At 54.3% G+C, this 12,680-nt stretch overlaps 3 protein-coding genes across 3 annotated transcripts in view; 1 reads left to right on the top strand and 2 right to left on the bottom strand.

Moving 5' to 3' along the window:
- The window catches only part of RFXANK (regulatory factor X associated ankyrin containing protein), a 7,346-nt gene extending 6,915 nt beyond the window's left edge, over positions 1–431 (bottom strand). Inside the window, exon 1 of the mRNA XM_009642756.2 lies at positions 395–431. Coding sequence (XP_009641051.2) covers positions 395–431 — 37 coding nt within the window. The remainder of the gene's footprint in view (positions 1–394) is intronic.
- Positions 432–626: 195 nt separating this feature from the next.
- Positions 627–7,441, top strand: BORCS8 (BLOC-1 related complex subunit 8). The gene is made up of 5 exons (XM_035898184.1): positions 627–631; positions 716–995; positions 5,242–5,306; positions 5,730–5,837; positions 6,728–7,441. The coding sequence occupies exons 1-5, from the start codon at positions 627–629 to the stop codon at positions 6,768–6,770; spliced, it is 501 nt and encodes a 166-aa protein (XP_035754077.1). The 3' UTR covers positions 6,771–7,441.
- Positions 7,442–8,523: 1,082 nt separating this feature from the next.
- Positions 8,524–12,680, bottom strand: part of TMEM221 (transmembrane protein 221) — a 6,249-nt gene continuing 2,092 nt past the window's right edge. Inside the window, exons 2-4 of the mRNA XM_035898182.1 lie at positions 10,643–10,706; positions 9,500–9,637; positions 8,524–9,219 (exon numbers count right to left, since the gene is read on the bottom strand). Of these exons, the coding sequence (XP_035754075.1) occupies positions 8,702–9,219; positions 9,500–9,637; positions 10,643–10,706 (720 nt within the window). The 3' untranslated portion in view covers positions 8,524–8,701. The remainder of the gene's footprint in view (positions 9,220–9,499; positions 9,638–10,642; positions 10,707–12,680) is intronic.

Below are 12,680 nucleotides of genomic sequence, written 5' to 3'. Positions count from 1 at the left end.
TGGGCAAACCACCAGCCGGAAAGGTGTTCCTGGGTGGAGGGCGCCCCGGACAGAGGTTGGGCGAGGATAAGAGGGGTGGAGGCAGGGGGAAGCAGCTTGGAACGGCACCGAAGCTTCCTGAGCCCTGGGCTGCGGTCACTGCACCTCCTCCATGGATGTTTTTAGGATCTCACCTGGGAGAGGCGTCTGGAGGAGAGCAACAGGACCCCGCAGTGGGGGGTGGCTGAGATGCAGGGGAGCACGAGGCCCTGAGCAGAGATGAACCTGAAGAGCTGGTAATGAGACAGGGAGCCTCCAGGCTGGGAGATGCCAGCATTCCCAGGCGGATGGGGTGGCTGCGGGGTGCAGGAACGGGAGCCAGGCCACTGCTGGGCTCTGCTCACCTCCTGCCCACCTCCAAATTGGGTCAGAAAAGGCCCAGTGATGGGCATAGCCCAAGCGGTCCCTGAAAACAGAACAGCCAGAGCTCGTAGGGGAGCGGTGACGTCCCAGGCTGGTCTGTCTCCGTCTGGAGCCCAGCTCATCACTGGCTGCAGATGCTGTGATGAGGAGAGTGGAAAAGGAAACGCCTGTTTAGCGGGATTTTGCTCTCACATCCTTGTTAACAGCCTAGTTATCTCAAACACATGGGGTTTTGCTCTGATCTCTCCCCTGGTGCATTGTTGCTTTGGAAACTTTGGGCTTTTTGTTGTAAAGGCCTCTGCAGGTGCTGAAGGTGGAGGGTGCAGCGGGCGCTCTCTGAACCTCTCCAGCCCACACATCTATGCAGGTGTCAGAGACTGTGTTGGGGACCGGACCAGCGCTCCGGGGCACCCTCTCCAACCCCACCTTCTCCCCTGTTGCTCTCTGCTTTCCATAATTCTGTTGTTTTTCTTGTTGCAGTTACGGACAAATTCACTGAGAGCATGTACGTCCTGGCCAACGAGCCCTCCGTGGCACTGTACCGGCTCCAGGAGCACGTGCGGAGATCCCTTCCGGAGCTGGCGCAGCACAAGGCGAGTCACGCTTCGCTTTGGACTCCAGAGCTTTTTCACCGTCCTGGTGGGGAGCAGGAAAGAGGGAGGAAATTGGCCATCAGGGTGCAGCATGCTGCGGGACCCTGGCTTGGTCTGAACCAGAGGGGATGAGGGGATGTTGCAAATTTACCTGCAGACTTAAGAGTGAGTCCAGCCGCAAACCCATGCTCTCACAGCTGGACTTGCACATGGAGACAAAGAAAAATGCGTAGTCTGTCTTGTACAGGGAGAAAGGTGATGTTAAATCTTGTTAGGCCTGCCTACGTTGTGAGGATTTTATTTCCTACATAAAATAAGGGGGAGGGTGAGAGGAGGGAAGGGGGAACGTGAAGGAACAAGTGAGAAAAGCCCACATGAGGCAAAGCAGGATAATGAATCGCATCTCACAGCTGTGTTCCTGCTTTCCTCCAGAGCACGAAGCACAGACACTTTAATGCCAGCCTTGTTGTCCTTCTCCCTCTTCTGCCGGTCATGATTCATTAGGAGTGATGTCTCATGAATAGATTACTGCTTCATGTCTATGCTAATGCACTGTCAGGCCCCATTTTTCACCTTTGCTTTACAGCCCTGGTTTCCAAATTAACCTGGATTGTGACACTTTATTATTCAATTATTTATTAACGTTTTATATACGTGTCTGTGTGCAGTGGTAGGTGTATAGAGATGTATATGTATGTATAGCACATGCTGATGCCATTGCATCACTGGCATGCGGGAGACAGGTTTGTAATATTATTCCTGAGCTGTCACTTGCTTTCATTTAATCAAGATAGTCCCAATTTCAGGGAATGTGTCCTGAACAAAAGGAAATTGAGCAAATTGTATGACAAGTCATGCAGAGGGAAGAGATCAGTTTCCATCACTGAACAGTGCGTAACGGGGATGAGGGCGAAGGGCAGTGCAGAAGCGCTAATGGAAGCGACAGCCGAGTGAAGGCACCGGACACGGAGCGTGTTGTAAGGCAGCGGGGTTTATGCTGAGCAAGATCTCTGAGAACCTTTGATTCTCTCGTTTTCCCTGCTTGGCGTGCTCATCACAGTTATCCGCGGTGTCCTGTGACCTCTCTGGCTCATCTCAGTTCATTTCCTACCTGCAGCCATCCCAGAGAATTCTCTTCTGTAGCCAAAATTGCTGCCATTTTCCACTTCCTTCCTGTGAGAAAGGAGCTCGTGCTGTCCTGTGGATGCCAGCAGCAAATACAAGGATCCTGCGTCTCCCCTGTGTGACTGTAGCCATCAAAAGCATCAGACACCTTTGGTCTTTGATGCCTTCATGTTCAGCCTTGCAGCCTCCCTCCTGCCCTGGCCGCTAGCCCCAGCTGGGACAGCGGTGGCCTTTGTATGCGAGGAGGAGCTCACCGTGCTCTCCCTGCAGTAACGGTGCCCACAGGACAAAGCTGAGCCGACCGCGCGGTGTCGTCTGCCCTGGTGCCACCCCAGGACCTGTTTGCCTCGCCACAGTTAGAAAACATTCCCTGATGCTTGCTCAGAGGTGCTGCTGGTTACATCCATTTCTTTTTGCCCACTGCATGGGCGCTTCCAGCTTCCTAACTGCTTTCCTGGTTACTGTTAAAGGCTGTGCCTTTAATGGTGCGCTGATGTGGCAAGAGCTGGGAGAAAATGGAAAGAAAGTTATCTGTGGCAGCTGGAATGACAACAGATCCAGAGCTGCTGCTAGTGACTTCTCCAGCCTTGTCAGTGCCTGAGTTCGTTTTTTTTCTAAGGCTGCAGTGTCATGTTTGGGAGCATGCTCCTGCTGGTAACCAGTCCTTGGCAGGAACTGGGAGGGTTAAATGTAACTCAGTTAGGCCAGTGTCCTGACTGTGCTGCCAGGCTGCTGGTTATGGGCTTGTGGCCAGATTCTCTCCGTTGTCCTTGATCCCACTCTCCTTTTATCGAAATTTGAGGCATTGCTGTTTGCAGGCTGGGCCCATCAAGACCTTGAGCCCTGGCAGCCAAACCCCAGGAGAGAGGGATGTGCTCAGGGCCCTGACAGGGCTGTCGTCACAGCGGAGCGTTCAATTAGGTGGGGATGGATATTTTGGGTTGCTCTGCCAGAGCACATCGGCTTTGTGGCTAGAGACTGGAACAGGAAGGTGTCAGCAGGGCTGTGCACCGTGAAAACGCTGTCAGGTTTTATCTAAATCAGAGCGAAGGCATTAAAGTGAGGTGGTTTTAATTCTTCAAAACAGAAAAGAAGAAAAAGCAGCATTCTGTATGGATTCATCCTCAGGTAATTTAGTCCGAAGATGTAGGTAATGTATAAAGGAAACAGGATTTATTGGTAGTTTCCATCTTTCCTTCAGCCGTGCAGCAACTCCATCTCTGGCTGGCTGAGTTCTCCTGAGACGCAGCCTTTGAAATTCCCCAGGGGATTAAACCTAGGAAAAACTGGGAAGGAGGGGACTGGGAGAAAAGTTTCTGCAAAGAGAAGGTCACCTCCGTGCCTTTACAACAAGCAACTTTCTATGACTTGGTAAAACAATAATCTTAATACCTTCCTCATCATCTCAAACTCTCCAAGCAGATTTACCACCTCCCTGATAAGATACAGCCGTGATGCAAGGCCCTCGCTGCCTCCGCGCGTCGTAGCTGCGCTGCTAAGCCCCGCTCCGCACAGAGCGGCCTTTCTGGATTTCGCCTGGTCTTTTGAGAACTTACGTCTCCTCGTTAATTTACTTCCAAGCGACAGTAATATATCATTAGTGCTATTGTGTATTAATAGCTGGCTTTAGTTCTTAAACTGCATCTGAGGGCATGTCCTGGGAATTTGAAGAAAGGACATCAAGAAAAGATTAAGAAGTGAGGAGCTCTAGGGAAAGGCTCTCGTTCCTAATTAAGGACATGAAAATCCCAGGAAGTGGTGACATCACTAATTCTGATACTGGGAAATGGATTACAATCTACTGGTGCCCAGAAACAGCAGGACCAGAGGCAAGCGGCTGTGACACACACGACTGAGCCAGTGCGGTGTCGGGGTCTAACAGGCTGTTGCAGATCATCTGGCGCCTCTTGGAGAGAGCAGGGTGAGGAGCTGCAGGAGAATTTCTGCATCTTTTGTAGCCGCCTCTGCATGCAAAGCGTGTTCCCAGCAGCAGAGCTGTGTCAAATGCAATTGGGCTCTGGGACGAGCGTGGTCTCTGTGGGGTTGCGAGTCCTGGGTCGCAGGACCCTCTCCCGCAGAGAGCGTTGCATGTCGAGGCTTGTTTCTTTTGTCACTTAAAGCTATGTGGTCAAGCGTCCTGATGTAGGGCAGGCTTTGAACAGCTGAAGTGATTTTGGACAAAGTCCAAGCTCCTACCCCACCTCCTTCACTCGCAGAAAGAGGCCCTTGGATTTCCTCTGGCTTGTAACTAGACCCAGCAGAATAGACTGGGGAATTAGCTCCCATGAGAACGTATTTTAAAGAGTGCTCAAACTACTTAAGGACTTTTGAAATAGTTTTATCTATTGAGCTACGCCTCTGAATTCAGCTGCGCTTTCATTGCGATTTGTGTATTTGTTTGGTTTTCCCTTTCCTTGGAGCTGCAGCGTACGATTACATCCCATGCCAGAACGGGCTGCCTGCAGTGCTGCTTGGGTCTGTGCGGCTTTTGCAGGGCTCCTTCCAAGCTTGTGAAAAGAAGGGCACAGTGCTGACTGCTGCTCGGGATCAGACGCCAGAGTTTCAGAGCAGACTGGAGGACAGGGACACTTGTGGCTGTGCAGATGTTTATGAACAGCAGGTCTAATGAAATGAGAACTTCCAGTGCTGCGAAAGAAACTTGTACCTGGTGTTACATGAAGGGCTAAGGACTGGGCTCCGCAGGAGCTGTGTTAGTTCAGATCCTGGCTGCCTGCTGGGCCAGGCACACCGGGAGATCTGAGTACTCCAAAACATCCAGCTGGTCCATTGCACTCGGCGCAGTCGCTGCTTGCTCGCAGCCTGACTGAGCATGGCTAAAACATCTAAAAACAAGGGGAATTTTGCCAGAGTATCCAAAGTGTTGGCCTCAACTCGTAGCCCTTCCAGAAATACACACAATAAATGTTTCTTCTAAATGCTAGTGCGTGGCACTCGGAGCCCAGAGTGCATCACAGGCTGTCAAGCAGGAGACAGAATCCAAGTGCAATTTCCAGTGAAAAGCAGCCAGAGGCCCTGTTTGGGCAGGGCTGGCAGAGCGTGTCGCTGCGGGCTGCGCCTCTCTGGTGTGCACCTAATGATGCCGCCTTCTCTTCTCTTTCAGTCCGACATGCAGAGCTGGGAGGAGCAAAGCCAAGGAGCCATCTACACAGTGGAGTACGCCTGCAGGTACAGGAGACTCCTCCAAGCAGGAGGGTTGTGTTTGCAGGCAGAGGGGCTGTAGAAATGAAGCAGAAGCCGCCTGTGCTTCCCTGACGGCTCCCTGGTGTAAGCCAGGGAGTGAGCATAGCCGGACTGGGGGGGTGAGGGTGCGAGGCAGTGCTCTCCGAACCGTTACCAAGAATCTCAGGGGCTTCACTTTGATGAGCATGCCAGCTCTCCCCCAGTTCTGTGTGCGGTGCAGACCTGCTGATCTGCAATAAATCCACCCACCAGCTTTGCTAGCGTGCGAAGATGCCGTGCGCCACATAAAGCTGAGGCTTCTTATTTTCAGCCCTCTCCATCAGGGGCTGTGTGCTCTAAAACCATGACGCCTTTGGAAACACTAACCAGTCCTCCATCTCCCTCTGCCCCTCTCTTTTCTCCTTCCAGTGCCATAAAGAACATGACTGACAGCAGCGTGTACTTCAAGAGCATTGACAGTCTGCTCAAACACGCCATAGCCATGAAGGACCAGCTGAACGCTGCTCAGGGCCGCAGGTAGCGAGGGGATGTGACACTGCCTGTTTAGCCTGGCAGAGGCTTTGGGGACGTAACGCAGCGCAGTGCGACTATGCCAAGCAGTTATCTCAGTAATACGGTTCTAGGCTGTTATTTGAAAGTTATTTGAAAGAGCGTGCTGCTTGCCTTGCGGTGATCTTCTGGCTTTGTTCACTGGGCAGCAAATAATCTTGTTTACGAAAGGGTAACTGGAAAATCATTTATTTCCTTACCTAAAAAGGGATGTATGGTTGTGTAATACATTAAATCCTTGTTGTGTCAAAGGCATTTGGAGTGAGATGATGCTACTGAGATGGAGTGGGTGAGAGGCTGCGTTTGGTGCTGTTCTCTGCCACGCATGTGGCTCTTTTGGGGGCAGAGTCCCATAGAGATGAGTGGTAGCAGAACGACGATGCATTTTTGTATGTTTGCAGTTGAACTACAGCTACTGTCTCTCCCGAGAAGGGTGTTGGGATTGGAGTCTGACTGGATAGGAGTGAGAAAATTCCCAAATGCCCATCCTTGATAAAACCACCACAGCGAACAGAGAGCCTCTGTCTCTGCAGAGTGATGCTGCCTTAGATGCTTCTGGCTTAGGTTCTGTATTTTCCCACTGGCCCGCGTGGCAGGGTCACGCTCTGTGCAGCCCAGAGCATTTTTAGTGGTTTTTGCGGTGGCGTGGCTGCAAAGATTTCTGTCTCGACACCCATGGGGGCTGGCGTACGCTGCTCCGTAGTCTGCACAGCACGCTGAAAGGTGCGCTTGTCTAAGCTGCTCTGCTGCTGGCAAGCAGGGAGGTTTTATTTGAGGGAGCCGCTGGTTCTTCACGTTCTTATGGCTGCTGGTGTCCTGCCTGCCTGCCGGACGTGACTGTCTCTTTCTTTTTACAGCACCGTTGCCCCACAAGCCAAGAATCCTCCGGCCAGTTCCTGATTTCAGACAAGACTGGCTGTCCTCTGCTGCCTTCTCCAGCCCAGCCCTATGTTCTCCAACCACGGGGAGGAGTAGAAACCACCTGCGAAGCTGCACAGAGGCCCCTGCCTGCCCTTCCCAGTAACAAGGTGCTGCACCTGAGCAGGCAGGTCCTGCCGCTGGGCTCAGGGCTGCCTTCGCGGGTTGCTTTGGGGAGCAGTTGTGTCCCTTTCCACAGCACTTTGCAAAAGGGAAACGGGGTGGAGCTGCACTTGTCCCTTCCAGTTCTTTCCAATGGCAGACTGCTATGAGGCGTTTTTCTCTCTACCTCTTGGCCACAGAAATATCTCGGAAAAACTAGGTCTTGCTTTCAGTATTTTGCAGATGGCTGTGTAAAGACGTAATGTAGGCACACTTCAGCTTCGTTCAGGAGGCATTCAGCAAGGAGGGGTTTTCATGTGTGTGCCAGGGAGCTGCTGAAATTGGTTTTAGTGAGAACAATAATAAAAAGGAAAAAACCAAGAAAGTTGTGTCGAAAACCTTCCCCTGTTGCTCGCCTCGGGCTGGGGGGTCTTGGAGCCTGCTGGCTCCGCGTGTTTCAAAGGGCATGGAGCAAAACAAAGACATGCAGAGTTGGAGCCTTTCAAGTGAAAAAAGAAACTGTCCTGTTCTTCAAAAAAAAAAAAAAAACCCAAACCCAACAACAAAAGGACTTTCTTCATCCCCTGTCAAGCAGTGGGAAGCAGAGCTGTGCGCCCAGCTTTGGAGGTCATTTCAAAAAGGATGCAACTTCAATCTTAATCTTTCCTGGAGCCAACAGTTCTGTTCTGCTGAAGAATTTACCAAGGATGCGGGGATCAAAGCAGTGCTAAACTCAGTTTCCGAAGAAATGGTATTGTGCTCAGGATAACAGGTATCTTTTGGGAGAATAGCACCGGAGGTGAGAGGGAATCTGTTTGAATCGGTGGCCTCCCTTCACTCCCTGAAACGCTTTTCTGATTGCTGAACGATAAGGAATTGGGGAGGAACCAAGCGTGCTGCTGCCCTGGGCCTGGGCGGAGCTGGCAGAGTGTGGGGCTGCGAGTAACCAGGAAGGTATTGGTCAGCGCAGGGACGTTGTGAGCTAAACCTGCTTGTGTTTCACAGGAGCAGCTGCTGCCTTTAGTACTGCGCTTTCTGCCCCGCACGCAGCACGTGACTGGCAGTGCCAATGCAAAATCCCTTCTCGGCCCTCAGCCTTGACATCGGCACCCTTCTGCTGGCACCCAGATAATCCCCAGAGAGGTCTCTCTGCCACCGAGCCAAGCCAGGGCACGGGGCTGCCCCGGCACAGCCCCTTTCCCTGCCAAGACCCTGCTTGTCCTGCTCGGAGAGTGGATGTGCTGGTGACCGAGCAGCAGGCCCTGCCACCCCTCTGCAGCTCGCAGGCTGCTCTGGCTGCGTCTCGCTTGCTGCTCCTCCTTTGCTTCCCTTGGTTTCTCACACCTGCCTGGCTGCACGCTGAGGGGAAGCCCTGCTGGGATCAGTTGTGTGAACCATCTTGGTGTAGTGCTGGCTCCTGGGGATGGAGGAGGAAGGAAGGAGGCAGGGGAAGGGCAGGGAGGTGGATGAATCAGCTGGGGTGTGCTGGAGAAGGAGGGCAGGTCTGTTTGTGGACAAGGCTCACTCACTGCTTCTCTTCCATGTAACCCCCACGTGCGCCAGCCCTGCCAAGGCAGTCCTTGTTCGCAGCGTGGCAGGAGGTGCTGGGGGCTCGGGGCCGGGGGCTTTTGGCTTCGGGTGGAGCTGGCATCTTCTCCACACAAGAAGCAACGAGCATCAGGCAGTGGCTGCGCAGACCCCCAGGCTCTGGTGAGATGTGACCTATATTAAGCTCTAAACAGATGCAAATTTTGGCCCTGGTGCCTGCAGCTCCCCAGGGACGAAATGGGGCGAAAAGGTCCCACTTCCACTCACACCAGAGTCGAGTCCTTGCCCGAGGCTCCGGGTTTGTGTGACAGCACGTTCCTCATCTCCTGGGTGACGCCGTTCCAGGGCTTGCCCTGTGCCTGCAGCAGGCCCGACTCTGCCGACAGCGTCCTGTGCGTTCGGGGCAGGTTGTAGCTCTCCTTCTCGGAGCGAAGCTCGGGGCTGCCCGAGGAGGTGAGGTTGCTGCTGGCTGGAGAGCCCAGCTGGGATTTGCGCTCCAGGAAAGGAGGGAAGGAAAACTCCCGGTGGATCTCGGGCTGGGGCCGGGGTGCAGCCACGTTCTTGTTGTTCAGATCGCTGGTGGAGGATTCGCCGTGCTGGGCAGAGTCATTCTCGTAGAGGGTGTGGGAGACCTCGGAGCGGCTGCGGCGCGAAACCTGGGAAGCCCGTACCAGGGCGTGCGTCACCGTGATCAGCAGGACGATGATGCCGGAGGAGAGAATACAGGCGCTGGCGATGCCAGCCTCCAGTTCAAACAGCAGCAGCATGTAGATGGCGAGAGCTGGAAGAAAAGGGGGAAGCAGAACATCTTGAGGAACCAGAAGGATTGAAGCGATGCAGCTGACCTGCAAGCTTCAGGCCCTGTGAGGGCTGGTCACCACAAACAGAAAGTTCGTGCTATGGGAATGAGCTGGCAAAGCCATTTGCAAAACAAACCCGATGCTGAAGTAGAAACTCAGCAGCTCATGAGCCCTCAGCAACCAGGGCAGGATGCATGGTCTGGGCTGAAAATGCACGGTCCCGGCTGGGCTGGGCTGGGCTGGTGAGGAACAAGCACTTGCCTGTTAGGTAGACTGAGACCCCGCAGCAGAACAAGCCGATGGCAGCGTGGCGAACTGTCCGGCTGTCCAGAAGGAACCAGTCTGCCCTGCAAAAACGGTGAGGAAAAACACAGGTCGGTGTGGTCTCCTGGCCCTGGCCTCAGCACAGGAAAAACGCTGATGCTCTGGCCCCTGCTGAGAAACTGAAACGCTGGTTTTGCATAGAGAAGAGGTTCAGAGCCAGGTCACAAGCCCAAGGACCTCTGCTGAATTCCCCCGGGCTGCTGAGTTGCACAACTCAGGGCTGCTGTCGTTCCCGCTCTGGAACAGAAGATTTTGAGATCACTTGAAATTTCAAACTTTTCCTGCCTGGTTCGAGCTCTGCTTCAGAAACTGATGGGGGCAGGGGCTCAGGAAGGAGGGACAAGTGGCTGGAGGCTTTTTGCAGGTGTTCAGCAAGCAAGGAACAAAACTGAGGCCTGTTGAGCCCATCTCCCCCTTAAAGAAAGAATGACAAGTGCTGGTGCGTTGAAATTTAGCAAGGCCAAGTTCTCTCTTCACCCTTGGGACTGGATTTCTGTGCTCAGCTCAGATTGCAAGCCTTTTGTCTGGAGGGGGCTTGGTACTTGAATTGTCCTTAAAACACATGAAAATACCAAATCCTTTCCAGCAGGGTCTTTGTTTCCCACCCAGCACCCACCCCTGCGCTTTCCACTGGCAGCCCCGGCACCCACAGCTCTGCTTGGGTGTCTTCGGAGCCCGACTGAGCTGGCAAACCTCAGCCCAAGCTGGGCTTTGGAGGCTGCTGTTACCAGAGGATGCCTCCGTTAATTGGGAGAGCGGGCTGTGGTCGTTAGGGGATGCAGCATAGTGTGGCAGACGGGTGCCAGGCGACTCGGGGGGCTGGAAGCATGAGTGCTCAGAGGGATGCTGGCAGGACTGGATGCTGGCAAGATGCAAACGGTCCCTTGAAATAACTGGGGGTGCACAGGGCCATCGCTGGTCCCGCTGGCCACCTTCAAAAGTGCCCCGGAGCAGGTTGGAAACGTGCCCTGGCTTCAAAGGACCGGCCGAAGGGGCAGCAGCACAGGCATCCTCCTGGTTTTCGCCCCGCGGGTGTGCCCGCCTGCATGGGGAGCCTGCGGCCGGGGACTGTTAACAGACCCTGGACCCGCTCCCGCTCCTCGCTGCTGGCCGGGAAGAGCAGCCGCTTTGTTTTATTAATTACCTGAGTCGGGGAGGGGGGGATTAGCGGGGAGGAGAAGGACTTTGTTTGGAGCTGGCTTGGACTATTGAGCGCAGCGCTGAGAAGCGGAGCGGTAATTCAGTGTGACAGGCCCAACGTGGGAAAGGTCCCTGGGACGTGAGCGGGTCCCCTAATGAAACCAGCGCCCAGTGGGGCCAGGACAGCTTGGCCACGAGGAGATGGTGGCTACCAGCGTCCCATGTCGTGGGGGAGAGTGGCTGTGTCGTGATGGCACCTCCTGCCTGGGGGCAGCCTGCAGACCAGCACCCTGTGTCCTGAAAACCTGCCCTTTTCCTCCCAAAGATGGGTGTAACCTTCAGGTCACAGATGGGGAAACTGAGGCACAGCCAGACTAAGTGATCTGCTTGAGATCCCGGGCAGAGCGACACCAACCCAGGGCTCCCAAGCCCTACCAACGCCTCCTATCGCCTGCAGCAAAGCCAAAAGCAGCTTCTTGCTTTGCCGGGGCTCTGGAGCAGAGCATGGAAATATTACTTAAAATCAAATGTTTGGGACCCGCTTCCCTGCTCGGCCCTGCGCCAGCGGGGTCCGCAGCCGTGCAGCGACGGTTGCTCTGTTCAGTAAGTCCTTGAACAAGTCGCTGCTGTCCCGCGCGCCCGGCACGCTCCGTCTCCCTCCCTGTGACTTTGCATCTGGCTGCCTGATTAGCGCTGCTCCCCTTTCACACTCGGGAATTTCAGAGTTCAACGTCCCGACTTCGAAACTGAGCACTTTACAGCCCAAATCAGTGCCCGAGCTCCGACACGTTTGCAGCTGATGGGGAATTCTCTGCTGTAACAGTTTTCCAGCAGCAGAAACTCAGCTCCCTCAGAAAGCAAAAAGTTTGCTACGGGAACTTTGTGTTTTGCACAAATATTTTGCTCTCTGTTAACGAGTGCACTGAGCATCAGCTTCGCTTGGACGATGCTGAGAGGAGGCGCCGGAGTTGCCTCCAGCCGTCGTGCTCCATGCAGAGCAGGAGGCATTGGCGGGATTGTCTAATTAGGAACAAAACCAACTGTTGAAACCTTATCATCTCCTTTAAATGAGTTTTGAGTTGTTTAAGTCAGAGTGGTCCCAAAATGGTCCCATGGGGACCATCGTGTGAGCCACGTGGAAGGACCTCCATGTACAGACCAGTTGCCACCAAGGCGCTTTTAAATCTGATTATTTGCACGGTGCTTTTTCCTTTTAACCCGGGAGCGGAGCTGGGGCTGGCGGGGCCAGCGCAGGCGGAGGAGCCACCAACCCAGCCCAGGTCTGGGTGGAGGAAGGAGAAGGGAATTGCTTTGGAAACGGTTTTGCAAGTGTAAATGTGCTGGTAATGATTAAGTCAACACATGTCCGTGGTTAATGACCCCAGGCCTGCGCTCAGTTTTGGTGCCTGTGCAATCACCCCGGCAGCGACCCGCAGAGCCCAGCTCTCCCGCTGCAAAGGGACAAATTGCGGGTGCTGCTGGGCATTGCGGCCGAGCCCAGCACATCTTCCCTGCCCCGGCCCTCGAGCTGAACTGGGCTGGTGGGACCCCACACGCTCCTACAAGCCCGGAGAGGGACCCTGACGGCCCGTGTTTACACAGGGATGTTATCGGGGGAATTAAACAGCGGGTATCAGTGCAGCCAGGCGGATGGGCTGCTCTGAACTGGCTCCTAGTCGAGACAGTCGCTAAGCTCAGCTACGCCCCAAATTAAGGAGCACATTTATTGTGGAATTCATCGGCCAGAGAGAACCCTGCGTCCCAGGCAGGCACTGCAGAGATGAATTTTGTGATATCCAAGTGCTCAGCGAGGGCCAGCGGCATCTTTCGCTCCCCGCAACCCCCTTTCTGCAGGGGCAGCGACTGGGGGGGCCCTGGCAAAGGATTGTGGGGTGCAGGGGGGACAGGCGCCCTGTGACAGCTCCCAGGGCAGCGGTGCTACCCTGCACCCCTCACCCTCCTTGCACCCCTCCTTCCC

This window comes from Egretta garzetta, unplaced genomic scaffold (assembly GCF_000687185.1).
Source record: "Egretta garzetta isolate BGI_Z169 unplaced genomic scaffold, ASM68718v1 scaffold567, whole genome shotgun sequence".
Classification (NCBI taxonomy): Eukaryota; Metazoa; Chordata; class Aves; order Pelecaniformes; family Ardeidae; genus Egretta; species Egretta garzetta.
Note: the sequence above shows the minus strand (reverse complement) of the source record. Positions and strands in the feature narration are given on the sequence as shown.